The sequence below is a fragment of the Netta rufina genome (assembly GCF_964035555.1).
Source record: "Netta rufina genome assembly, chromosome: 1".
NCBI lineage: Eukaryota > Metazoa > Chordata > Aves > Anseriformes > Anatidae > Netta > Netta rufina.
This window is the reverse complement of record NC_140123.1, coordinates 206,126,924-206,151,872: the sequence shown is the minus strand read 5'-3', so window position 1 is coordinate 206,151,872 and position 24,949 is coordinate 206,126,924. Positions and strand designations below refer to the sequence as shown.

At 70.5% G+C, this 24,949-nt stretch overlaps 3 protein-coding genes and 1 long non-coding RNA gene across 4 annotated transcripts in view; 3 read left to right on the top strand and 1 right to left on the bottom strand.

Moving 5' to 3' along the window:
- Positions 1-1,074, bottom strand: part of LOC311216737 — a 2,131-nt gene extending 1,057 nt beyond the window's left edge. The window contains exon 1 of the long non-coding RNA XR_014618971.1: positions 999-1,074. This is a non-coding gene — a long non-coding RNA (uncharacterized lncRNA). The remainder of the gene's footprint in view (positions 1-998) is intronic.
- A 197-nt stretch (positions 1,075-1,271) lies between these two features.
- CHKB (choline kinase beta) lies at positions 1,272-4,911 on the top strand (the record flags this gene model as incomplete). The annotated part of the gene is made up of 11 exons (XM_084292866.1): positions 1,272-1,441; positions 1,890-1,998; positions 2,089-2,202; positions 3,144-3,277; positions 3,400-3,504; positions 3,607-3,665; positions 3,749-3,836; positions 3,919-4,027; positions 4,127-4,233; positions 4,336-4,417; positions 4,680-4,911. 11 exons carry the CDS (start codon positions 1,272-1,274, stop codon positions 4,734-4,736), a joined length of 1,134 nt encoding a protein of 377 aa, XP_084148992.1. The 3' UTR covers positions 4,737-4,911.
- Positions 4,912-6,666: 1,755 nt separating this feature from the next.
- CPT1B (carnitine palmitoyltransferase 1B) lies at positions 6,667-14,738 on the top strand. Its single transcript, XM_084294814.1, has 19 exons — positions 6,667-6,787; positions 8,483-8,642; positions 8,723-8,862; positions 9,164-9,335; positions 9,472-9,573; positions 9,663-9,800; positions 10,479-10,556; positions 10,670-10,777; positions 11,005-11,089; positions 11,221-11,416; positions 11,542-11,727; positions 11,820-11,925; positions 12,448-12,564; positions 12,752-12,916; positions 13,001-13,135; positions 13,474-13,626; positions 13,851-13,964; positions 14,076-14,168; positions 14,581-14,738. The coding sequence occupies exons 2-19, from the start codon at positions 8,502-8,504 to the stop codon at positions 14,668-14,670; spliced, it is 2,319 nt and encodes a 772-aa protein (XP_084150940.1). The 5' UTR covers positions 6,667-6,787; positions 8,483-8,501; the 3' UTR covers positions 14,671-14,738.
- An 8,885-nt stretch (positions 14,739-23,623) lies between these two features.
- LOC311222295 (struthiocalcin-2-like) lies at positions 23,624-24,878 on the top strand (the record flags this gene model as incomplete). The annotated part of the gene is made up of 5 exons (XM_084306523.1): positions 23,624-23,690; positions 23,775-23,878; positions 24,030-24,299; positions 24,423-24,528; positions 24,811-24,878. The coding sequence occupies 5 exons, from the start codon at positions 23,624-23,626 to the stop codon at positions 24,876-24,878; spliced, it is 615 nt and encodes a 204-aa protein (XP_084162649.1).
- Between the last annotated feature and the right edge of the window lie 71 nt (positions 24,879-24,949).

Sequence of the window (24,949 nt, the reverse complement as noted above, 5' to 3'; positions counted from 1 at the left end):
TGGGACAGCTTGGGGCCCGCGGTGTCGGGGCGCTCGTAGAAGATGAGCTCGCCTCGGCCATCCTGGGGGGGAATTGGGAAGGGTCAGTCCGTGTCCTCCCCCCCCAAGTCCCAGCACCAAACCAGGCCCCAACACTTGCCTCCCAGTCCCAGTCCCACACCCATACCGGTCCCATACCCTGTGCCCACTGCTCCCCCAGGTCCCATCCCCTGTATCCCCCCCCAAAACCCTGTACCCCATACCCACCTCCCCATTCCCATCCCCTGTATCCCCCCCCAGGCCCTGTACCCCATACCCAAGTCCTACCACCCACACCCCACTCCCCTGTGCCCCCTCCCCGTGGGGTCCCATGTCCCGTGCCCCCATACCACACCCGGGTCCTGTCACCTGCAGGGACAGACCCCGTACCCCCCCCCCCAGCATCCCACCTCCCATCCCCACCTGCCCCCTCCCATATTCCCCCATCTCCCTCCCCATCCCCAGTCGCCCCACCTGGGGTCCCACCCCCCATCCCACCCCTCACGTGGGTCCCATCCCAGCGCAGCCCCCCCGTACCCCATCCCCACCTCCCCCGGATCCTGAGACCCCTCCCCGTGCCCCCCCCCGGACCCCTCTCCCTCTGCTTCCCCCGGGTCCCCCTCCCTCCCCCCGGGGTCCTCCCCCTCCGGTCCCATCCCCGTACACCCCCGCTCCCAGTACGGGCTCCCAGTACGGGCTCCCAGCCCCCTCCCCAGCGCCCCCCCCGGTACTCCCGGTCCCGGTACTCCCCTCCCCTCCCCCGGGTCCCATCCCCGTACACCCCCGGCTCCCAGTACCGGGTCCCAGTACCCTCCCCAGTACTCCCGGTCCCGGTCCCGGTCCAGGTCCCGGTACTCCCCTCCCCTGGGTCCCATCCCCGTACAGCCCCCCCGGTACTCCCGGTCCCGGTCCGTCCCGGTCCTTCCCGGTCCTCCCGGTCCCTCCCGGTCCCCCGGTTCCCCCCCGTCCCCGTTCCTCACGGGGAACCGGCGCAGCTTGAGCCTGCCCGCGGGCACCCCTGAAGAAGGTGTCCTCCTGGCTCAGCTCCGTGCCCCCCGCCCCGCTGCGCTCCGCCGCCCCCCGCGCCGCCGCCGCCGCCGCCCCCCGCCGCAGCCGCGCCTTCAGCTCCACGTTGCGCCGCATCCCGCCGCGCCACGTGACGTCACCGCCACCGCGCCGCCCCCATTGGGCCGCGCCCGCCACGCCCCCCGCGCCGCCGGCCAATGGGCGGGGAGGGGCGGGGCGAGGCGGCCATGGCGGCCATGGCGGCGGGGAGCGGGACCGGGAGCGGGACCGGGACGGGGACGGGGAGCGGGGCCGTGCCCGCCGCCACCCGGCTGAGGGCCTACGCCTGGTGCCGGGAGTTCCTGGCCGGCTCCTGGAAGCTCATCGGCCCCGACGAGTTCGTCATCGGGCCCGTCAGGTACGGCCGGAACCGGAACCGGGAACGGAACCGGGACGGGAACGGGAACCGGAACCGGAACCGGAACCGGCACCGGGAACGAAACCGGAACCGGAACCGGGAACGGAACCGGCACCGTCCCGCCCCGCCCCCCCGCCCCCGGTACCCCGCGTCCCTGCCGCCCCCCCCCCCCGTGCCCCCGCCCCCGGTGCTCCGCTCCGTGCCTCCTCCGGTGCCCCCGGTCCCGTCCCCGGTCCCCCCCAGGTCCCCTCCCGTCCCCGTGCCCTGCCGTGTCCCCGCCAGCCCCCCAACCACCGGCAGCCCGGTGCCCCCTGCCCGCCGTTCCCGGTGCCCCCAGCCCCCAGTTCCCGGTGCCCGCAGCCCCGCGGTGCCCCCTCCCCGTTCCCCCCTCCCCCCGTTCCCGGTGCCGCCGTGCCCGCCCCCGACCCGGTCCGTGCGGTGCCCGCAGCGGGGGGCTCAGCAACCTCCTCTTCAAGTGCGCGCTGCCCGAGCACATCCTCAGCGTGGGCGATGAGCCCCGGCAGGTGCTGCTGCGCGTCTACGGGGCCATCCTGCAGGTGAGACCCCGGCCCCGGCACCCCCGGGACCACCCCCGGGACCCCCCCGGGACCCCCGGCCCCGCCGCCGCTCACCGGCCCCGTCCGCAGGGCGTGGACTCGCTGGTGCTGGAGAGTGTGATGTTCGCCATCCTGGCTGAGCGCGCGCTGGGGCCGCGGCTCTACGGCGTCTTCCCCCAGGGGCGGCTGGAGCAGTACATCCCGGTACGGCACGGGGCGATACGGGGCAGTATGGGGCGAGACGGGGCAGTACGGGGCAGTATGGAGTGATATGGGGTGAGACGGGGCAATATGGGGCAGTACGGGGTGAGACGGGGCAGTATGGAGTGATGCAGGGTGATATGGAGCAATACGGGGCAGTATGGGGTGAGACGGGGCAGTACGGGGCAATATGGAGTGATATGGGGCAGTATAGGTGAGACAAGGCAGTACAGGGCAATATGGAGTGATACAGGGTGATACAGAGCAATATAGGGTACTCCAGGGTGGTACAGGGCAATACGGAGTGATATGGAACAATACAGGGCAGTATGGGGCGATATGGGACGATATGGAGCAATACAGGGGAGTATGGGGTGATACAGGGTGATATGGGGTGGTATGGGGTAGTACGGGCTGATACAGGGCAATATGGAGTGAGACAGGGCAATATGGGACATTACAGGGCAATACGGGGTGATATGGGGTGGTATGGGGCAGGACAGGGCGATACAGGGTGATATAGAGCAATATGGGGCAGCATGGGGCGACATGGGGCAATATGGGGCAGTATGGGATGAGATGGGGCAGTATGGGGCAATATGGAATGATATAGGGTGATATGGAACAATACAGGGCAGTGCAGGGCGATGCAGGGCAATTGGGGGTGGTATGGTGTGGCACGGGCTCATACAGGGCAACACAGAATGATATGGGGTAGTACAGGGCAATATGGGACAGAACGGGGCGATACAGGGTGATATGGGGTGGTACGGGGCAGGACAGGGCGATATGGGGCAGTACAGGGTAGGACAAGGTGACATGGGGCAGTATGGGGTGATCCAGGGCGATATGGGGTGACATGGGGTAATATGGGGCAGTACAGGGCGATATGGGTCAGGGGTCCCCCGCTGCCCCCCCTTGCTGACACCGCTGCCCGTCCCCAGAGCCGCCGGCTGCGGACCGAGGACCTGCGGGACCCCGACATCTCCAGGGAGATCGCGGTGAAGATGTCGCGCTTCCACGGCATGGTGATGCCCTTCAACAAGGAGCCCAAGTGGCTCTTCGGGACCATGGAGTGGTGAGGGCTCCTGCGGGGCAGCCTCCCCCAGCCCCAAACCCCTCGGGGGCTCGGGGAGGGGGGCGCAGAACAGCGGGGAGGGGGCGCGGGGGGGCTGCAGCCTCCCCCATCCCACACCCCAGGTACCTGAAGCAGATTTCGGAGCTCACCTTCTCGGAGGAGGGGCAGCTGAAGAAGCTGAACCAGCTGAAGGCCTACAACCTGCAGCAGGAGATGCGGAGCCTCAGGTCAGCCCGGGGTCCCCGGGGGTCTCCGGGGGGGGGGTCTCAGCTCAGTGGCAGTGGTGGGGGACGGGCGAGGGCTGACGCCGAGCTCTGCCCCCCCCCCAGGGAGCTGCTGGAGGCCACCCCCTCGCCGGTCGTCTTCTGCCACAACGACGTGCAGGAGGGTGAGTGCCCAGCGCCCTGCGGCCGTGCCCCGCTCCCCGTCCCCCTCACCCCTCCCTGTCCCCGTCCCTGTCCCCGTCCCCAGGGAACATCCTGCTGCTGGCCGGGCACGAGGCCTCCCCCTCGGACAAGCTGATGCTCATCGACTTCGAGTACAGCAGCTACAACTACCGGTGGGCGCGGGGCCGCGGGGGGCTGCACCCCCTCCCCAAACCGGGGCAGCTCCCCGCTCACCCCCGCTCACTCCCTCCCCAGCGGCTTTGACATCGGGAACCACTTCTGCGAGTGGGCCTACAACTACACGCACGGCTCCTGGCCCTACTACAAGGCTTCCCTGGAGAACTACCCCAGCCGGCAGCAGCAGGTGAGCCGCGTTGTCCCCCCGGGGGGCTGCGGGAGGGGGGGGGCAGGGCCGGGGCGCCCTCCCCTCGCCACGTCCCAGCCCGCTGCTCGCACCCCCCAGCTGCATTTCATCCGGCACTACCTCTCGGAGGACTCGGGGCGGCGCGGGGACACGACGCACGAGGAGCAGGCTCGCATCGAGGAGGAGATGCTGACGGAGATCAACCGGTGAGGGGCGCGGTGCTGGGGGGCACCCCCGGGCCGCCCCCCCCCCCACCCCCTGCTCGCCCTGCTGGGGGCCGGGGGTGCTGAGGGCTGCGCTCCCCCCAGGTTCGCTTTGGCCTCCCACTTCTTCTGGGGCCTCTGGTCCATCCTGCAGGCGAAGATCTCCACCATCGAGTTCGGGTACCTGGTGAGTGCTGCCCCTGGGGGGCCGGGTGGGCGCAGGGAGGGGCCCAGCCCCCACATGGGGCTGCCCTGGGGCTCTGCTGCTCATCGCCCCCCCCCAAGCACAGGGCAGCGGGGCAGGGAGGGGTCCGGGCAGCCAGGAGCGGGGGGGGGGGTTTAGGGGGTGACCCCCAGGTGTCGCGGTGCTCCCCTCGCAGCCCTGCTGTGGGTGTGGGTGGAGGTGGGGGGGGGACAGGTCCTCGCTGACCCCTTTCTTCCCCCCCCAGGACTATGCCCAGAGCCGCTTCGAGGCCTATTTCCAGCACAAGGCGCGGTGCTGCTGAGACCCAACGGATCCCCAGCCCTGCCTGCGCCCCCCCCCCCCCCAGCCCCCTGACCACGCCGTGGGGCCACAGACGCTGCGCCCCCTCCCACGGGGGCTGCACAAGGCGGCCGTGGGGCTGGTCCCTGCCGTGCCTGCCCCATGGAGGACGGGGACAGGGACGGGGCTGCGTCGGGGCACGGGGTGAGCTGCGGGGCTGCTGGGGTGTGAGGGGAAAGGGGATGGCCCCCCCAAAAAAAAGGGGATAACCCCCCCCCAAAGAGGGGACACAGCCTGGGGGCTTCGCCTTTGCCGTTACTGCTGTAGGCAAAGGAGGCTGAAGCCCCCCTAGTGCCTCCGCAGACCCCCCCAAGCCTCTGCAGCCCCCCCTGCCCCTTCAGCCCTGGCCTCCCCCTGCAGCATGGGGGGGGTTGGAGCCGTGGGCACTGCACTGGTGGGACCCCCTCAGTGCCCCCCGGACCAGGAGGGGTCATGGGTGGCCGCGGGTGGACCTGCACCCTGCAAGGGCTGCACGTGGGGGTGCTGGGGGCAGGGGGGGCTCTGCACGTGCATCTCACCCCCCCCAGCTCTCCCCCACCATCTGGGGCCAGGCAGGACCCCCGAGCTGCTCTGTGCCCCCCCGTGCCCTCCCGCCCGGCTCCCCGCTGCCTTGGCTGCACAGCCACTGCTCGGCTTGAGGGGGGGGGCTGGGGGCTGGGGGCTGGGGCCCCCCGACAGCAGAATGTACAGTCCTGGACCAATAAACGCTGCGCTGGTGCACGGGGGCTGCTCGCTGTCTGCTCCCCCCGTGGCGTTGCCCCCTTTGCCCTGCAGGTTCTGGGGAGGGGGCCGGGTGCGTGCGGCCCCGGGGGGGGCTCTGTTGCCCCCTGGCCGGCTCGGGCGGTGCTCACAGCTCTGCCCGGGCACATGGGGGGGGCTTTGGGGTGGCCTCCCCCTCCTCGGTGCCTGTTGGCTGCGGGGGGGGTCGTGGCTTTGCCTTGCGAGTGGCTTCAGCTTCTGCGGCACCCCCCTGGGCTCTGTGCCCCCTGCACCCCACAGCGCCCAGACCCCAGCCCCCGGGTCCCCTCCTGGCTCCCCTGGGACACCCCCAGCCCCTGTAGGGCCATTGCCCCACAGGACCCCCCCCCGGCTCACCGCGGGGTGCATGGGGAGGGGGTGTCTGCGGGCAGGGAGGGGGGGCAGAGCCCAGCCCCGCGGGGATGTGGGGTGGGGGCCGGGCGGGAGGGGGCTCAGCGCCACCCGGGACCGCGGGGGGGGACGTGGTGGTGGGGGGGGGACAGGAGGAGAGTGCCCACCCTGCCCTGCGCCCTCGGTGCGGGCACGGGGACGGAGCTGCTGCTGGGGGGGGGGTGACCGGGAGCGGGGGGGCCCCGGAGGACACTGCGAGCCCGTCGGGGGGACGTGCGGCCGGGCCGGGACCCCCCTGCCCCCCCCAGGGCCCTGGGACCCCCTCCTAACCCCGGGACCCCCTGCCCCAGGCGCGGAGCCCCACGGGGGGGGCGCCCCGGGGCGCGCTGCCCCCGCTCCTCCCGGTCCCGTCCCGGTTATTTATAGCCCCCCCCCCCGCGGCAGCAGCTGCCGGGGTTACCGGGGGGGCTCCCCCCGGGCCGCTCGGGGTCCCGGCAGGTGCACGCGTGGGGCCGGGCCCTGCGCAAGGCCCCCCCCGGCTCCGCCCCAGCGCGGTGGATCCACGCCGGGGCCCCCACGCAGCGGGACGGGGGCACGGGCGTGGGGGTGCGGGGAGCTGGGAGTCCCCGGGGGGTGCCGGTGCCCTCCCGGCCGGGGGTCCGCGGGGAGGGGTCCCTCCGGGTGCCGGGTCCCCGGTGAGGGGAGGGGGGGGGGCGCGGGGCGAGGCGGGTCCCGGGGGAGGAGCGGCCGGGCGGCCCCGGCCATTTCGGGCCATGTCTCGGGGCCGCCCCCCCGCCCGTGTCCGGTTACAGCCCCCCGGGGCGCGGCGCGGGGCGCACGGAGCCGCCGTCCCCGGGGCGCAGCGGGCGCACGGAGGCGCCGTCCCCGGGGCTCTGCCCCTCGCCGTTCGCACCCCCCGAGCAGGTACCGGGCACTGCGGGGCGGGCGGGGCGCCCGCGGCACCCGGGCCTGGGGGAGGCCCCGAGGGGGGTCGGGGTCCGCTCGGGGCTGGGGGAGCCCCGGGGCGCCGCCGAGCCGCTGCCCCCGGCCCGCGTCGGGCCCCCTCCGGGGCTGTGCCCTCGCGCTGCTGCCGCTTGGGGACTGTCCGCCGGGCCCCCTTGTGTCCCCTGGGTCCCCTTGTGTCCCCCGGGGCGTCCCAGGGGGCTCTGGGTACCCCTGTGCTGGCCAGCCCCTCTGCACCCTGTCCCGCTGCACCCTGTCCCGCTGCGCCCCATCCTGGTGCACCCTGGTCCCACTGCGCCCTGGTCACTGCGCCCTGGTCACTGTGCCCTGTCGGGTGGCCCCATAGTCCCCAGGAGCCGAGCCCCGGGCAGGGTTCCCCGTGGGCTGGGCACCTGCAGCTGTGTCCCTGGGGTGTCCCCCAGGGTGTCCCCCGGGGCACGGCCCGGTGCCGCACCGCCCCGGTGACCTTGTGACGCTCGGTGGCTGCTGGGCGTGAGGAGAGGGCAGAGCGGCCAGGGCACGTGGGTCCCCCGGGGCCTGCAGTGCGGGGTGTGCTGTGCCATGCCCTGCAGTGCCGTGCAGTGCCGTGCAGTGCTACGCAGTCCAGTGCAGTGTGCCATGCTGTGCTGTGCAGTGCCGTGCTGTGCAGAGCCCTTGCAGTGCCGCGCCGTGCCGTACTATGCACTGCAGTGCCGTGCCGTGCGGTGCGATGAGTTCAGAGGGTGCCGTGCAGCTCGGTGCAGTGCGATGCAGTTTAATGCAACCCAGTGCAGCACAGCAGGAAGCCGGGCAGCCTCACAGGCCCTGCTGTGCTGCAGCGTGGTGCTGCACTGTGCAGTGTGGTGCTGTGCAGTGTGGTGCTGTGCACTGCGGTGCCGTGCAGCATCGCACCCCAGCGCCGTGCCGCGCGGTGCCGTGGCAGCAGCAGGACTCCTGGCTCTCCCCGTGCTGCTGTTTGCCGTCAGCCCAAGGACGCCCTTGTGGAAGGGCACCTCAGGCTCACATGCTGGGGGGGGGGGACAGCTCCGTGGCTCCCCCCATGCTGCTGTGCTGAGCCGGCTGCACCGACACCAGCGGGAGCCTGCGCCCCACACAGCAGCAGGGGCTCTGCCTGTGCCCCCCGAGGGAGGGGACCCTGGGCACGGAGGGCCACGGGGGGGCCCAGCTTGTGCCGTAGCCCCCTCCCCCAGAGTTCCGGGCTGTGGGGACACGCGGTGTGGCAGCAGGGGGCCGGTGCTGCTGCGTCCCCCGTCCCCCACGCAGCCGGGTGCGCCGCGGGGGTGTGTCTGTGCGTCTGCCCCCTCGGTTGGGGCAGCGGGACGGTGCCTGACCCTTCCCTCACTGGGCGCCCGTCCAGGGCCATGTGATTGGGACGGGGCCCCCCCCGCGGGCACGCGCACGTGGCTCCGGGGCCTGGCCAGGGCCGACGTGACGCAGCTCTCCTGGCAGCGCCGCCGGCACGCAGCGTGACCGTCCCGGTGCGCGGCGGCCCCGGTGACACCGGGGGGGGCGCAGGGGGGGCTGCGATGCCAGCAGCGTCATGGGGTGTTCCGGGTGGTGCCCGGCGCCACGGCACCGCGGAGCCTGGCGCCCGGTGCCAGGTGTGGCCATCCCCAGGCACCGTCCCCGCGCTCAGCCACCCCCGCGCGCCCCCAGGTGCCAGCAGCCCCCCAAGATGGCAGAAGCCCACCAGGCCGTGGCCTTCCAGTTCACCGTCACCCCCGAGGGCTTAGATTTCCACCTCAGCCGCGAGGCCGTCAAGCAGCTCTACCTCGCCGGCATCTCCTCCTGGAAGAAGCGCTTTGTCCGCGCCAAGGTGGGCCCGGGGGGGGGGCTGCGGGGCCGGGTGGTCCCTGCCGCCCCGCTACCGCCGCCCTGACCCCCCTGTGCCCACAGAACAGCTTCCTGACCGGCGTCTACCCCGCGTCCCCCTCCAGCTGGATGGTGGTGGTGATGGCCACCGCCGGCTCCTTCTACTGCCAGGTGGACCCCTCCATGGGGCTGATCGCCCGCATCCGCTGCTTCCTGCCTGAGAGGTGAGCGGGGGCGGCTCCACGTGGCCCCCAGCCTCTGGGCACCCCACACGGCCCCCCCACCCCATGGGCATGGTGTCCCCAAGGAGGGACCATGCCCCACATCCCTCAGCTGCCCTATGGGCACGTCCCCCCCTGCCTGCAGTGTTCCCCGGGGGTCCCACCCCACAGGTCCCCCAACACCGTGAGCATGGCCCCAGCACGGGGACACCCCCCGGGACATCCCACCCGCGTGTCCCCCCAGCCCCGTGGTGCCCCCCACGCAGTCACGTCCCCACCTCAGCCCTCTCCCCGCTCCCCGCAGCCAACTCCTGAGCTACGAGAGCCGGACGGTCGTGAGCGCCGTCCTCTTCTCCACCGGCGTCTGGCTGTCGGCTGTGCTGCTGTTCCGGCAGACGATGAGGCTGCTCCTCTCCTACCACGGCTGGATGTTTGAGCCCCACGGCAAGATGAGCCGCAGCACCAAGATCTGGGTGGTGCGTGGCCGCGCGTGCGCCTCCAACGTGCGCGTGTTGCACGGGGGGCACTGGGGGCTGCTGTGGGGAGGGGGACGCGTGGGCACCCCTGGCACCTCTCTGCCCCTGACCCCCAGCCTCTGCGCTGGCCCCGCAGGCGCTGATGAAGGTGCTGTCGGGCCGCAAGCCCCTGCTCTACAGCTTCCAGACCTCGCTGCCCAAGCTGCCCGTGCCCCCCGTGGAGGCCACCATCCGCAGGGTAAGGGCTGAGCGGCGCGGGGGCACCTTCCCGGCGCTGCCCTCCCGGCCCCCCGGGGACAGGCGGTGACCCGAGCCCCCTGCCCGCAGTACCTGGAGTCCGTGCGCCCGCTGATGGACGACGAGAAGTACGGCAAGATGGAGGCGCTGGCCAAGGAGTTCAAGGAGAAGACGGCGCCTCGGCTGCAGAAGTACCTGATCCTCAAGTCCTGGTGGACCACCAACTACGTGAGCCCAGCCCCGGGAGCGGGACGCTGCCGTGATCCCACGGCCTGAGGGTGGTCACCCCTTTGGGGGGCCCTGGGGCACCCAGGTTGTTGGGGGGGGGGGGGGTTATGGGGTGGTCCTGGGCAGCCTCGTGCCACCCCTGTCCCTGCTCCTGTGTCCCATGAGAAGCTCCAGCCTGGGCCTTCCTCTGCAGCCCACCGGGTCCAGAGGAGATGGGGATGGGGACTGGGATGGGGATGGGGACAGGGACATGGGGACGTTGCCCCCCAGGGCAGCCTGGGGACCCCAACAAGGTCACTGTGGATAGGACAGGGGGATCCTGCACCGAGCCCCAGTGTGGGGAGGGCAGGGGCTGGCCCCGCTCCCTGTCCCTGACCCTGTCCCTGCAGCTGGCCCCTTCCACTGTCCCCTGCCCCTGCCCCTGTCCCACGTCCCCTTCCCACTGTCTGTGTCTGCTCTCACTGCACCTGGACGTCCCTGTCCAGCCACATTCACCCCACTTTGTCCCCTTTTCCTGTCCCGTTCCCCCATCCCTATCCCTTGCCCTTGTCCATTGCCCCATCTGCCCTTCCTGTCCCCATCCCTGTCCCCGTCCCTGTCCCCAATCCCCATCCCTGTCCCCATCCCCGTCCCTGTCCCGTCCCTGCCCGCAGTGACCCGTCTCACGTCCCCGTCCAGGTGAGCGACTGGTGGGAGCAGTACATCTACCTGCGTGGCCGCAGCCCGATCATGGTCAACAGCAACTACTACGCCATGGTGAGGGGGGTGGCGGTGCCACGGCGCCGTCCCCCGGCCGGGGACATTCCCAGACCCTCTCTGAGCCGGGCAGGGACCCCCGTGCGCCCCCCCAGCCTGTCCCTTGTCCCCAGGACTTCCTCTACGTGACGCCCAGCCACGTGCAGGCTGCCCGTGCGGGCAACGTGGTGCACGCCATCCTGCTGTACCGCCGCAAGCTGGACCGCGGGGAGATCCCTCCCGTGAGCACCGGGGGGGCACGGGGTCGGGGGGGGGGCGTGGGGCTGCGGGGCAGGCTGGGGGCACCGGGGGGGGGGTCTGGGAACCCGGCGGGGCACGGGAGGGAGGGGAGTAATGGGGTAGGGCTGGGGGCAAGTGCTATGGGGCTGGCAGGGGGTCAGGGGGCTGCAGCGGGGCTGGGGGCTGCAGTGGGGCTGGGGTGGGAGCCCCTCTCGTTGCCCCCCCGCAGATGATGGCGCTGGGCATCGTGCCCATGTGCTCCTACCAGTCGGAGCGGATGTTCAACACCACCCGCATCCCCGGCAAGGAGACAGGTACGTGGCCGGCGGGGCCGTCCTGAGCCCTGCACGCAGGGGGGTGCCCCGGGGGGGCTCAGCCCCCTGCCCCCTGGGGTCCCGTGGTGCCTGGGGGGGGCCGCAGCGGAGCAATGATGCCCCCCCCGCAGACACGCTGCTGCACTTGCTGGACAGCAAGCACCTGGCCGTGTACCACAAGGGCCGCTTCTACAAGGTGTGGCTGTACTACGGGGGGCAGCTGCTGAAGCCGCGGGACCTGGAGCTGCAGTTCCAGCGCATCCTGGACGACCCCTCGCCCCCCCAGCCCGGCGAGGAGCGGCTGGCGGCCCTCACGGCCGGGGACAGGTGCCCGGGGAGGGGACGCAGGGCAAGGGGGGACCCGGCTGCCCCAAGGGGTGGTGGCACCCGGGGGCTGCCGGGGCAAGGGGGCATCGCCAGGCGCCCGCCCTCACCGCTGGGGGTGCCCGCAGGGTGCCCTGGGCCGAGGCGCGGGCCAAATTCTTCAGCCAGGGCAAGAACAAGGTGTCGCTGGACGCCATCGAGCGGGCAGCCTTCTTCCTGACCCTGGACGAGGAGGCGCACGGCTACAGAGCGGACCAGGAGGACTGCATGGACACCTACGCCAAGTCCCTGCTGCACGGGCAGTGCTACGACCGGTGGGCAGCCCTGGGTGTCCCCCCCTCCCCGAGCCCCCGCACCCCTGGGACGCCCCCCGGCACCGTGCCGCTCACCCCATGCCCCCCCGCAGGTGGTTTGACAAATCCTTCACCCTGGTGGTCTACAAGAACGGCAAGCTGGGCGCCAACGCCGAGCACTCGTGGGCTGACGCGCCCATCATCGGGCACCTCTGGGAGGTACCGGCTGGGGGGGGACCTGTGCCCCCGTGGGGCATCCCCCAAATGGGCACCCCCCCTAAATAGGCACCCCCAAAATGGGCACCCCCAAAATGGGCACACACCCCTAAATAGGCACCCCCAAATGGGCACCCCCCAAAATGGGCATCCCCAAAATGGGCACCCCCCCAAGCTGGGTATCCCACGTTGGGCATCCCCACTGGACTCCCCCAGAAGTGGGCACCCCCAGTTGGGCACTTTGGAGCTGGGCACCCCCCTCTGAGCACCCCTTTGGTTCCCCCAAATCTGGGCATCCCCGGGCTGGGCACCACTCCTGGGGACACCGGGGCTGGGCACCACCATCCTGGGGACACAGCGAGCTCCTGGGGGGCGCAGGGGACAGCCTGGGGGGTAAATGGGGCTGCAGGAGGGCTGTGTGTGGGGCCACGCTGGGGGCAGGTTGGGGGGTGAATGGAGCTGTGTGGGGGAGGCTGGGGGCACTGTGAGGCCGGTGCCCCCCGCTCAGTCCCTGCCTCCCCCCAGTTCATGCTGGCGACGGACAAATTCCAGCTGGGCTACACCGAGGGGGGGCACTGCGTGGGGGACCCCGACACGCGGCTGGCACCACCCCAGCGCCTGCAGTGGGACATCCCCCAGGAGGTGGGTGCAGCCCCGAGGTGCTCTGCACTGGAGCCAGCCCTGCCCCACAGCCACCCAGTGCCTCCCAGTGCCACCCGGTGCCACCCGGTGCCGCCCTGGCCCCACGGGATCGGGGCTGACCCTCGGCGTCCCCATCCCGGGGCGGTCAGTGCCCCGTGCCCACCGCCACGGCCGCGTGTCCCCGCAGTGCCAGGCCGCCATCGAGAGCTCGTACCGCGTGGCCAAGGCGCTGGCCGACGACGTGGACTTCTGCTGCTTCCAGTTCTCCGACTTCGGGAAGGGGCTGATCAAGAAGTGCCGCACCAGCCCCGACGCCTTCATCCAGATCTCCCTGCAGCTCGCCCACTTCCGCGTGAGCTGCGCCGCGGGGACGCGCGGGGGGCCCCGGCGGGCGTCCCCCCCCCCCGTGCCCGCTGCCAGCCGCCTCTCTCCGCAGGACAAGGGCTGCTTCTGCCTCACCTACGAGGCCTCCATGACGCGGCTCTTCCGCGAGGGCCGGACGGAGACCGTGCGCTCCTGCACCTCCGAGTCGACCGCCTTCGTGCGGAGCATGGGGGACGCCGGGCAGAGCGTGAGCACCGCGCCGCCACACGCCCCTCATGCCGTGCCTTGACCAAATCCCTGTCCCTCCTGGGGGTCCCCTCCCCTTGGGGACATCCCCGTCTCCAGCAGAGGCCCCTGCCCCTCGGGGAGGTCCCCGGAGGCAGCACCCATCTCCACAGGAGGGCCCTGACCCCGATGGAGGTCCCTGTTCCTTGGGGATGTCCCCGTCCCTTGGGGCTGTTTCCCCAGAGCAGCGGAGCCGCTGCCATCCCCAGGCAGGACAGAGGACGTCCCCCCCCGCACAGCGCACCCCGGGGTGGGTAGGTTTTGGGGTGTGCCGGCCCCTGAGCTCGGCTCTCCCCGCAGCGAGCCGAGCGCCAGCGGCTCTTCAAGCTGGCGGCGGAGAAGCACCAGCACATGTACCGCATGGCCATGACCGGCGCCGGCATCGACCGGCACCTCTTCTGCCTCTACGTGGTGTCCCGGTACCTGGGGGTAGAGTCCCCCTTCCTGGCACAGGTGAGCGGGGCACGGCGCCGGGGAGTGCGCTTTGCTGTGGGGCGCAGTGGGGCACGGGTAGGTGCAGAGGGGGACAGCGGGGTGCAGTGGGGTGCAGTGGGGTGCAGTGGGGCGCAGGAGGGTGCAGTGGGGTGCAGTGGGGTGCAGTGGGGCACAGTGGGGTGCAGTGGGGTGCAGTGGGGTGCAGCAGGACACCAGCCGCAGCGCTGACCCCATCCCCACAGGTGCTGTCGGAGCCCTGGCGCCTCTCCACCAGCCAGACGCCGCAGCAGCAGCTGAAGATGTTCGACCTGGACAAGTACCCGGACCACGTCTCCACCGGCGGCGGCTTTGGCCCGGTCGGCGTCACTTGGGCATGGGGAGGGGGACAGGGACCCCCCCGGGGGGGACCGTCAGACCCTGGGCTCCCCCGGCACTGCTCACATCCCCCCCTCTCATCCCCCCCCCAGGTCGCTGACGATGGCTACGGCGTCTCCTACATTATTGCTGGCGAGAACCTCATCACCTTCCACGTCTCCAGCAAGTACTCCAGCCCCGAGACGGTGAGGGCTGAGGCTGGGGGCTGGGGGTCCCCGGGGCAGGGGGGGCCTGGGCAGCCCCCAGCTGAGGCAGGGACAGCTCCCCCCCCAAACCCCACGCAGTGCTGAGCCTCACTGCATCCCAGTCCCTCTCCGTGGGACCCCAACCACGCTCCAGGCTCAAAGTTCCTGCCCATGCAGGACCTGCTGGGGGGGTCCTAAGGGACATGGGGGGGGTACCAAGGTTCGGGGGGGTCCCCAGAGTTTTGGGGGGTCACAGGAGACACAGGTTGGGCCCAGGGGCTTGGGGGGGGTCCCCAGGGCTGGGGTGCCACATGCAGGGCAGGGCACAGCAGGATGGGGGGGAGGAGGCAGGGTTGCCCCCCCTCTCTCGGTACGGCCCCCCCGGCTGATGGGGGCGCGGGCGCTGCCGCAGGACTCGAAGCGTTTCGGGAGGAACATCCGCCAGGCCATGCTGGACATCGCCGAGCTCTTCGACGTGCCGGCCAAGAAGGCGGCGAAGTGAGGGGGGGCGCAGGCGGCCCCGCGGGGTCCCGGGGGACACGGAGGAGCCGGGACCACGGGGGGCCACGGGGAGAGGGTGGGTGGGGGGGGAGCAGGGCCTTGCTTCTCTGTAAATGCTGCCAATAAAGGCTGCTTCTGCCACCAACCGCGGCCTCTCCGGGGCACGGCACGGCCAGGGTGGGGGTCCCTGAGCTGCGGGAAGGGGACGGTGGCACTGTGGGGTCCCCAGGGGCCCTCCTGCCCGCAGGCAGCAGGGATAAGGAGCCTCGATGGGGGTGCCAGGAGCACGGTGTGGCCCGCAGCCCTGGCACAGCGGATGGATGGACGGACAGACGGCAGGAAATACGGACAGTGAGAGCACGGAGCCCCTCGTGCCTGCAACAAGCGGCCCCGCGCCGTGGTGGCAGGGGAGGTGATCCCACAGCGCTGCGCGGGCAGCTGCACGCACCGTGCCCAGAGAGGGGGCTGGTGGGGGTGGGCCAAGGGTTAGGGTCAGGGTTAGGGGTGGATTGGGGTTAGGGTTAGGGTTGGGGTTGGGGTTGGGGTTAGGGGTAGGGGTAGGGGTAGGGGTGGGGTTTAGGGTGAGGGTTAGGGTTAGGGATGGGGTTGGGGTTGGGGTGAAGGTTAGGGTTAGGGTTAGGGTTGGGGTTGGGGTTGGGGTTGGGGTTGGGGTTTGGGTTGGGGTTGGGGTTGGGGTTAGGGGTAGGGATGGGGTTTAGGGTGAAGGTTAGGGTCAGAGATGGGGTTGGGGTCAGGTTCAGGGTTGGTGTTAGTGATGGGGTTAGGTTTAGGGTTACTGTCAGGGTTAGGGTTAGGGTTATGGTTGGGGTAGGGGTAGGGTGACGGTCAGGGTTAGGGTTAAGGTTGGGATTAGTGTTGGGGTTAGGGTTAGCGCTAGGGTTAGGTTTAGGGGCTAGGGTTAGGATTGGTGTTGGGGTTAGGGTCAGGGTTATTGTTAGGGTCAGGCTCTGCAGCCCCCAGCCCCTGGGTTCGGCTCCGTGCTCCCCAGAAGCCCCTCCCGCAGCGCCCCCCCTGCCCACCAGGCGCAGGCTGAGCACACGCAGCCCCATCCTGCACCCCAAAACTGCATTGGGGTCTCATCCTGCACCCCGGGCTCTGCCACCCCTCCTGCTGTGCCACCACCCCCGTGTGGGGTTTGCTGCAGGAGCCAGCGCTGCCCCTCGGCACGGCTCAGCCCCATGCCTGGGGGGGTCCTGGATGGGGTTTGGGGCCCCCCAGGTGCTGCCAGGACCCCGAGAGCTGCATCCTGCCGGCTGTGCCAGGCGGAGCCCGGAGGAAAAGGAGCTGCCGATGCGTGTCTGGAGCCGGGCTCCTCCGCCCCACCAGCTCCGTCCCTTATCTGATGCCCCCGATAAGCACAAACCCTGCCGGGTGCTGCGGGTGCAGCCGCGCCGTAACCCTCTGCTGCCCGGCACGGCCCCGCTGGGGGGGGCTGCGTGTGCTGAGCCCCCTCCCCAGCACCTCCAGTCCCTCCCCAGGCCCATGCCCACCGGGGGCTGCAGGGACAGCGTCCCCTCGGCCCCCCAGCAGTGAGCAGAGCACCGGGGGCACCCCAGTGCCGTGGGGCTGCCGGGGTCTGGGGGGGCAGCGAACGCTGCGCAAAGAGCACCGAGGGCGGGGGGGTGTCGGGGACCCCTCGGTGCCACCACCCTGTGGGGCGCGGGGGGCTCGTGGCCAGCCTTGCCAAGGGGGGGCCGGGTCCCAGGGGACGTCTGCTCTGTGCAGGGTGTGCAGCAGTCAGCCACGACCCCCCCCCACCAGTATCAGGGGCTCGGGACCCCAGCAAGGGGACAAGGGGGGGGGGCACAAAGCAGCGTGGGGCCGACCTCGCAGCTCTGCGCCCCTGTGCAGCATCCCCTGGGGCTGGCCGGGGTACAAGAAGGGTGGCCAAAGTGGGGCTGGGGGCTCGGGGCCAGGGGGCTGGGGTCCCACAGGAGGTCAGGGCCCGTCTGTCTGTCTGTCTCTCTGTCCATCTGTCTGTCCGGGCACCCACCCAAGGGACCAGTGCATCCCCGGGGGTGGCTGCCCCGAGGCTTTGATCTCGCCGCCAGCCCACGGCGCTGCCACCCGCACCGGGGCTATAAAGGCACCGGGACGGCCACGTCCTGCACCAGCCCCGCTGCCCTGCACGCCTCTGACACAGGTGCTGGGTGGGCGCGGGGCGGTGGGTGCCCCCCGGGTGGGTGTCCCCTCGTTGGGTGCCCCCACCCCTCTCCATCACCTCTCTCTTTGCAGGAAGGACGAGGATGGGACCAGCCGCGTTCCTCAGCCTCTGCCTGCTGGGTTTCCTGTCTCTGCCCTCGCTGCCAGGTGAGCCCCCAGCCCCCAGCCCCCAGCCCCTGCCCCTTGTCTTCTCCTGACCCCCCCAACCCCATCCTGCCCCGGCCCCAGGGACACGCGGGGCCCCCCCGGCTCTTTGCATCGCCCCAAGGACGGAGCACCCATGGGAGGGGGAAGGTGCTCGGGGCTGCCCCAAAAAGCAGCGGCTCAGCAGGGATGGGGCAGAGCACCCCTGGGCTCCCTGCTCTTGGGGGGGGGGGGGGCAGGGCTGGACCCCCCCTCACCAAGCGCCCTGTGCCACCCAGGGGTGCAGGCCAACAAGTGCCCCAAGGGCTGGCTGGACTTCAGGGGGAGCTGCTACGGGTACTTCGGGCAGGAGCTCACCTGGAGGAAGGCAGAGGTAGGTGGGGGTCCCTGCAGGGGGGTCCCGGGCTCCCCGCTGCCCTGGCAGCCCCCAGCCCCCCCCCCCCCACCAACCTGTTGCCCCCTCCCCAGGCTTGGTGCAAGGCGATCCACGCCGGCTGCCACCTGGCCTCCCTGCACAGCCCCGAGGAGCACGCGGCCGTCGCCAGGTTCATCGCCAAGTTCCAGCGCAGCGAGGAGGAGGACAATGTCTGGATCGGCCTCCACCACTGGGTGAGCACCCTAGGGTGCCCGGGACCCCCCCCACAACCCCCACCCTCCGTGGGTGCCCTGGATGCATGCCCTGCTCCAAACCCTGCCTGGGCGCAGGGGAACCGTGCTGGTTGCCCCCAGTTTGCCCCCGGTTTGCCCCCATCCCAGAGCAGGTCCCTGTCCCTGGCTGCCCCGTGTCCCCTCCGTGTCCCCCTACCCCACAGCCCCTTGCTCACGCAGCCCCCCAGCCGCCCGCAGCCCCCTCCCCTAACGCCAGCCTCCCTCCTCCCGCGGCCCAGAACCAAGCCCGGGTGTGGATAGACGGCTCCAAGAAGCACTACTCCGCCTGGGACGACGACGAGTTCCCCAAGGGGAAGCACTGCACGGTGCTGGAGGGCTCCTCGGGTGAGCGGGGACGCTGCTGGTCCCGTGGGGGGGTCGGGGGGCCGGGGGGCCGGTCCCTGCTTTTGGCTGCTCCTGGACCCCCCCACCCTGAGCAAGGCTCTCCCGGTGCAGCCCCTCTCGCCCCCCCAGCGCTCGCTCTGCTCTCTCCTCCCGCAGGTTTCATGTCGTGGGAGGACAACGCCTGCAGCGAGAGGAACCCCTTCGTCTGCAAGTACTCTGCCTAGAAGCGGGGCCACCAGCGAGCCGCCCCCCGGCCCTGCCGTCCCCCTGCACCCCGCGTCCCCCCGCCCCACTGCCTGCTGCCCCGGACCCTCGGTGCCCCCCTGCTCCCATTGCCCTCGCTGTGCCCGTGGCGGGGGACCCCTCAATAAATGCGCACGAAGCACGCCCTGGTGCTGTCTCTTCCTCCAGCTGCACCCCTGCCCCGCTCGGGGCTGTCCCCTGGTCATGGCAGGGTGCAGGGCTGCCCCTGGGGGGGCTCTGTCTGCAGCCCCCCGCCTCATGGTGTGATACCGGGGCCAGCGGTGAGGTGCGCCCATGGGTGGGGGGCTGCACGTTGGGCAGGGGCCGGGGGGATGAACACTGCTGAAGGGACCCGGAGCTCGTCTGGGGGAAAGGGGGCAGCTGTGCCTCCTGGTGGGGGGGGCACAACGGGCACAGCTGGGCACAGAGCCCCCCGTGGTGCTTCTCCTGCACCCCTGAAGCCCCCAGCACATGGGGACGTTGCACTGGGACCAGCGGTGCCCCTGCCTGGGGCTGTGCCGGGGTGGAGGAGAGGGGCCCCCAGCCCCCTGTGCCCCCCCCCGGCTGGGTATCGCCATGAGGGGCACCGGGGCTGCACCGGGCCACGGGGTCAGGGGCTTTTTGGGGAAGCAGCGAGCACCAAAAACCTCTCAGGGAGCATGGGGCAGGCGGCAGGGTGGGGGATTCCCTGCCCGCAGGAAGGCAAAGGGTGCGCAAGGGATGGGGGCGTGGGTGGGGGTGTGGGGGTGAGTCTGATCCTGTAGGAGGAGAGCGAGGAAGGATCAAAGGAGGGGCACGGAGAGGAATCGGGGGGTTTTGTACAGTTTGTGGTCAAAATAAGAAGTGGCACAGCCAGTGGTCCCTGCTGCAGTAGTGCCAAGTGCCTCTGGCACAACGTCCCCCTCCCCCTCCCCATCCCTGTCCCTGTCCCTGTCCCCATCCCCATCCTGCCCCTGCCCCACGCACTGCCCCTGCTTGTGCCCACCAGGCTGCCCTCGGTGCAGAGCATGATGCTGATAAGGGATTTATCAGACCACTCCTGTTCCCCACCGGCAGGGCAGGGGGGCTCGGGGGCAGCCCCAGGCGGGGCTGGGGCTGGGGCTGGGGGCACTGTGCCCACCGTGCTCCTGGTGGAGGGTCCGGGCTGCCTGGGAGCAGCTCATGGCCAGGTTACTGATAAGGTTCACCCCAAAACTGGGGTGTCCGGGTGACAATTTCGGCTCTCTGACCACACAGAAAGCAGCTGGGGGGGGGGCAGAGGCAGCGCCGGGGCTCGGGAAGCGGGGATGCACTGCGGGTGCTCCAGGTCACTGCTGCCAGCACATCCCATCACGTCCTGCCGTGCCCTGCCACGTCCCCGTGCCCCACAGCCCCAGCTGCCCCCGGCCGTGCCCCTGTCCCTGTCCCTGTCCCCATCCCCATGGGGCTCGGGGCTGCGAGGCCGGGGCAGCAGAGCCCCCGGTGCAGGGAGGCGAGCAGCTCCCAGGCGCCCATGGCTCCCCAGACAGAGGTCAGCCTCACCTAGCAGCCTGCAGGCTGGTCTGGGGTCATTCCTTCATTCTGTAGGATTTCAAGGGATACAGAAAGAAAACAGCTTTAATCAGAGCATGCGAAACCCTTCCCTGCGGTCCGCACACCACTAAGAAGGCAAGGCACGAAATGCGTTTGGGAGATTTCACCAAAACTCTCCGAAGCCAACGTCACCGTCTCGGGCCGTTCCTGCTGCTTTCCAACGAAGCCTCCTCGCTTCCTGCTGCTTGAGCTGCCGCCTGTGGGCAGCGAGAGACGCCTGCCAGCCTGCCGGTGCCAGGTGCAGTGTCACACCCAGTGCCACTGGAAGCATTTTTTGGGGCTGCCCGCACCGCATCCGCAGCGGGCGGCGCCAGGCAGAGCGGGACACGGTGACCTCCCCAGCAAAGGGATCGGGACCAGGACCTCGTGCTCCCATGGGGTCTCCAGCCCAGTCCCTTGTCACTTGTCCTGAGTGCCAGCACTTGGTGTCCTGCTCCCCCTGGCCCAGCTCCATGGGTGGTGGAGGGGGTGCGGCGTTCCCGTCCTGCACCAAGGGCTCTGAACTGGGTCCAGTGCTGGGATCCCAGTACAAGAGGGGTCTGGGCAGGCTGGGGGGAGCCCAGCGCAGAGCCCCCAGGTTGGCCCCATGGAGCCACTGGCCCCGGGTCACCCGGCAGGTCCCTGTCACCAGGAGTGGCAATTGCACCGTGCTCAGTTCCTTTGGGTTGGGTAGCGTAAACATGGCAGGGGGTGTTTGTTGGCTCCCAAACCCCTTCATGAGGCTGATCATGGACATCCCAGGCCCAGTGGTTCTGGACTGTGAGAGTGAAGCAGCCCCAGCCTGCTGACCCTTCCTGCACCCGGAGCTGGAGATGTCACAGGCAGAAGCCCGGCTGGCCTTCCTGCTGGGTTAAGGCTTTGCACCCGCTGGGTGCAGGGTGCTGGCTGTGCAGAGAGTGAAACATTACATTTTTAGGTCAAATGGAGAAAGACGTGCTGTGCTACCAGTGCCTCTGGTGGGCACCGGCCCCACGGAGCCAGAGCCAGCGGCCGGCAGAGTCATTGCCGTGTGGGCAGACGAGCACCACGCAGGGAGGGCAATGGAATTTTATGAAGCACATTTGGCTTAACGAGCTTCTCCGAGAGAGGTGGCGATCTGCACAGCCAGCGATGCCTCCTGGGCGCTGTGTTTCCTAATTACCATCAGCACGCAGCCAACATCACTCTGCGAACTGCCGCGCGTGCAGCCAGGGCCGCTGACGTTACGGGGCCTTTGCAATTGTTCCATCGCGCTCCCTGTGAGCGTCCCGAGTCCCAGACTGCCAAACCCATCACTGCCTGCAGCTGGGGCTTCGTTATTGCAGGCCCAGGATGTTTCTGGGTCAGAACCACTGTGCGTGGTCGCTGCAGTTACCTTGGAGCTGCCCTGGGTGCGATGGAAGGCAGCGTGCCGCTACAGCTGCTCCTCTTCCCTCCCAGGCTGTGCCCTGGGCGTCCTGACGGGGCTGTGTCCTGTGAATGTGCTTCGGGAGGCTGCAGGCAGCAACTCGGGGTGCTGGGGATGCTGAATGAGGTCGGCACCGAGGTGCTTGGGGAGCCGGCTGTGCTGGCATCTGGTGGCAGCTGGTGTGAGCAACACCAGCCATGGGATTCGGTACCACTTGAGAAATGGTGTCTGTGATCTGAGCAGTGTGACTGCTGGCTGCCCCAGCGCTGTTTTACCTCGTGCCAAATCACCAAACAAGCCCCTGGTGTGGTGGAGGGGGCAGTGTGAGCAGTGCCCCCGCTCCTCGCCCCGGGGCTGTGCTGAGCTGGGTGCCCCGCGCTGTGCCAAACACAAACCCTGAGCTACCACTGCGGAGCTCTGCGGAACAGCACGGCTTGGATTGCAGCCACAGCTCAGCAGAGTCCTCCTTCTGCCCAGGGCCCCCCAAAACCCATCCCAGACCCACCGTGCCCTGCAGCACCAGCTGGCAGCAGGACCAAGGGGCCGGGGACAGAAGGCAGAGCTGGGGGGACCTGCGAGAAAGCAGCCTCGAGCCTCCTGCAGCCCCACGGGGCCGGGTGGCACCGCACAGTGTACCGGGGTGCCAGCAGCCAGCCTGGCACAGCCACAACCGCTGCCTGCAGCCCCCAGACCCCCCTCACACTGCCCCACACCGTGCCCAGTGCCAGTGGGGGCACGCTGTGGGATGACACCGGCACCATGCTGGGCTCTGCGCCCACCGAGCCACCTGGGCGCACGGCAGCCGTTGGCACCGGGACCCCCCCCCATTTCCCCATTTCCCCATTCCCCCTCCTGAGCCCCCCCGCAGACCCCGGGCACGGGGTTGTCCTGGCACTCCAGCAGCCCTGGCGCAGGGCCCAGCGCCTGCCATGGCACAGGCAGAGGCGTTTGATCTTGGGGCGTGAAGGCAGCGTGAGGGCGGGCAGCAGCAGCGCGCGCTGCACCCGCTGCCCCCGACACGGAGACACCCCCGGCCCCTCCGAGCAGCTCCGGGGCCCGCGGCCACGCAGTGTGCCTCATCTCCACCTTGGCACCAGCACGGCCACCCCGTGCCCGGCGAGGACGACAGCAGAGGGGTGCCCGGCCCCCCCTGCCCGCCCCATCAAAGGCCGGCAGCGCTGGCCACACGCCGCTGCCTCCCCAAGTGCGTCGATGAGGCCGCCGCGCGTGATCCCTGTTTGCTTTGGGGCAGGGATGACATTTTCGGGCCACTTGTGTTGTGCCTCCCCACTGTTCCCCTCCCTGCCCTCGCAGGGATAAAACCCCCGGGGCTGTCACCGACCGCCCGGAGCGTGGACACGAGCGCTGCTGCTGCTGGACACAGGTGAGCCCCCACAGCCCCCGCCTGCTGCACCCGGCTGCGCTCCCGCTCCTCTGCTCAGCCACAGGACCCCAGCCCGGCCCCACAGCGGCCTGGGGTCCCCTGCAGACTGCACCCCCCATCCCTGCACCCCAAACCTGCATCCCTGCGCCCTGCAACCCTGTACCCGGCAACCCTGCAGCCTGCAGCCCTGCACCCCACAAACCTGCACCCCACAAACCTGCACCCCACAATGCTGCACATCACAGCCCTGCACATCACAGCCCTGTACCCCACAAACCTCCACTCTGCAAACCTGCACTCTTCATCCCTGCACCCCACAGCTCTCTGCACCAAAAACCTGCACCCCGCATCCCTGCACCCCGCATCCCTGCACCCCGCATCCCTGCACCCCGCATCTCTGCATTCTATATCCCTGCCCCCTGCATCCCTGTAACCCCACACCCTGTAAGTTGCATCCTTGCACCTCTGTGCCCCAGCACTGCTACCCCACACCACCAGTAACCTTCATTCCCATGCCTGGCGTCCTTGTTCCCTGTCCCCCTGCACCCCCAGACCCACAACAAAGTGCCCTGATCCTCACACCCTGCGCTCCACACCCTGCACTCCAGCATCCTTGCACCTTGCACCCCTATAGCCCTGCACCCCACACCTTGCACCCTGCAGCTCACATCCTGCACCCCTGTAACCCTGCACACCCTGCAGCTCGTGTCCTGCACCCCACATTTTGCATCCTGCACCCCCCACCTTGCATCCCTGAATTTCTGCGCCCTGCACCCACCCACACCACGCACCCCGTGCCCCCGCACCCTGCTCCCCACCCTGCACCCACGCTCCCTGCTCCCCCCACTCAACAGTGCCCACACCCATGGTGCTGGGGTCCCCACACACCCCTGCCTGAGCCCCCAGCTCCAGGACAAAGAGAGGCTCCAGGCACAAGGGAGCCCCCCCCTGTGCCAGTAGGGGTGGGGGGTTCAGCCGAGGCAGCCCCCAGGAGCTGGGTGCTGAGCGGGCCCCATCCCCGCAGCGGTGTCCTGCCAGGGAAGCGAGATGGCACCGACGTGGACGCCAGGGCTCTGGCTGCTGGGCTGCCTGCTGCTGGTCCCCGCGCTGTGGGGTGAGTGCCCCGCGCCCCCCCTGTGTCCCGCTGTGCCCCCGCTGCCCCCCGCTGCCCCCCCCCCCTTACCCAGTGCCTCTGCAGGGCAGGATCTGTCCGAGCTGTCCGACTGCAGCCCGGGCTGGGTGCCCGTCAGCGGGGGCTGCCTCGGCTTCTTCCCCTGGGAGCTGAGCTGGAACAGGGCTGAGGTGAGTGATGCGGGCAGTTGGGGGGCTCTGCAGCCCTGGGGGGTCGTGTCACAGCACCCCGGGGCCACCCCATGATGGGGACCCCCTCCAAGGACTCCCTTCCCTCACCGCACCGGGTGACACCGTGGTGGCACCGCTGCTCTGCGCCCAGGCAGCGGTGCCAGGCGCCAGCGTCCCCGCGTCCCCACAGCCCCGGCGCTGCTCCCACCACCCTCCTCCTGGGGAGGTGGGGGCCGGGCTGACGCTGCCCTCCCCGCTGCAGGCCTTCTGCCGGCGCTTCGGCTCCAGGACCCACCTGGCCTCGGTGCACAGCGAGGAGGAGCTGCAGGCCGTGGCAGATCTGCTCTTCTCCCGCTCCGGCGACGCCAGCGAGGAGGAGCTGGACGAGGAGGTCTGGATCGGCCTCCACCGGCCTCTGCGGGTGAGCACAGCCCCGGGGAATGGCCCCAAACCCCCTCGTTGCCCCGAGGCAGCCCCGGGATGCTCCGAGGCTGGGGGTGCGGGGGCTCCCCGGGGGTCCCAGCACCGCCCTGTCCCCCCGTAGAGCCGCAGCTGGCAGTGGTCGGACGGCACGGCGGTGGCCTACAACTCCTGGCACCGGGCGTCCTTCACCAGGCGGAGAGCCTGCGCCGCGCTGCAGGACGCCACGGGTGAGCCCGGCACCAGGGCACCGACACCAGTGGCACCGACACCGGTGGCACCGGCTGAGCCCCTTGGCCTCGTGGCCATGGCCGGGGCAGCCCGTGGGTGGCTCGTGCGTGCACACACAGACACAGGCACACACACGCGCACACTCGTGCTGTGCACACACACGGCCACCTCTCGCTCCTGGTGCCCTGGGCTGGGCTGGCAGCTGCAGGACCTGGCGCTGCGCGTGCCGGCTGCCGGCGGGGTGGGCTGTGCGGGGGGCTCACGGCGCCTTTCCCTTCCAGATTTCACCACGTGGGAAGCAGAAGCCTGCAGCGACAGAAAACCGTTCATCTGCAAGTCCCTCTCCTAGAGCGACACGGCGCCCGCACTGCCTGCAGTGCCCGCAGCACCCGCGGTGCCTGCAGTGCCTGCACCACCACC

Bases quoted from the DNA above. Each gene is read 5' to 3' on its own strand.
- CPT1B (XM_084294814.1), top strand. From the start codon at position 8,502: ATGGCAGAAGCCCACCAGGCCGTGGCCTTCCAGTTCACCGTCACCCCC. The intron at 10,557-10,669 runs GTGAGGGGGGTG...CCTTGTCCCCAG, and splicing joins ACAGCAACTACTACGCCATG to GACTTCCTCTACGTGACGCC. The intron at 10,778-11,004 runs GTGAGCACCGGG...GCCCCCCCGCAG, and splicing joins ACCGCGGGGAGATCCCTCCC to ATGATGGCGCTGGGCATCGT.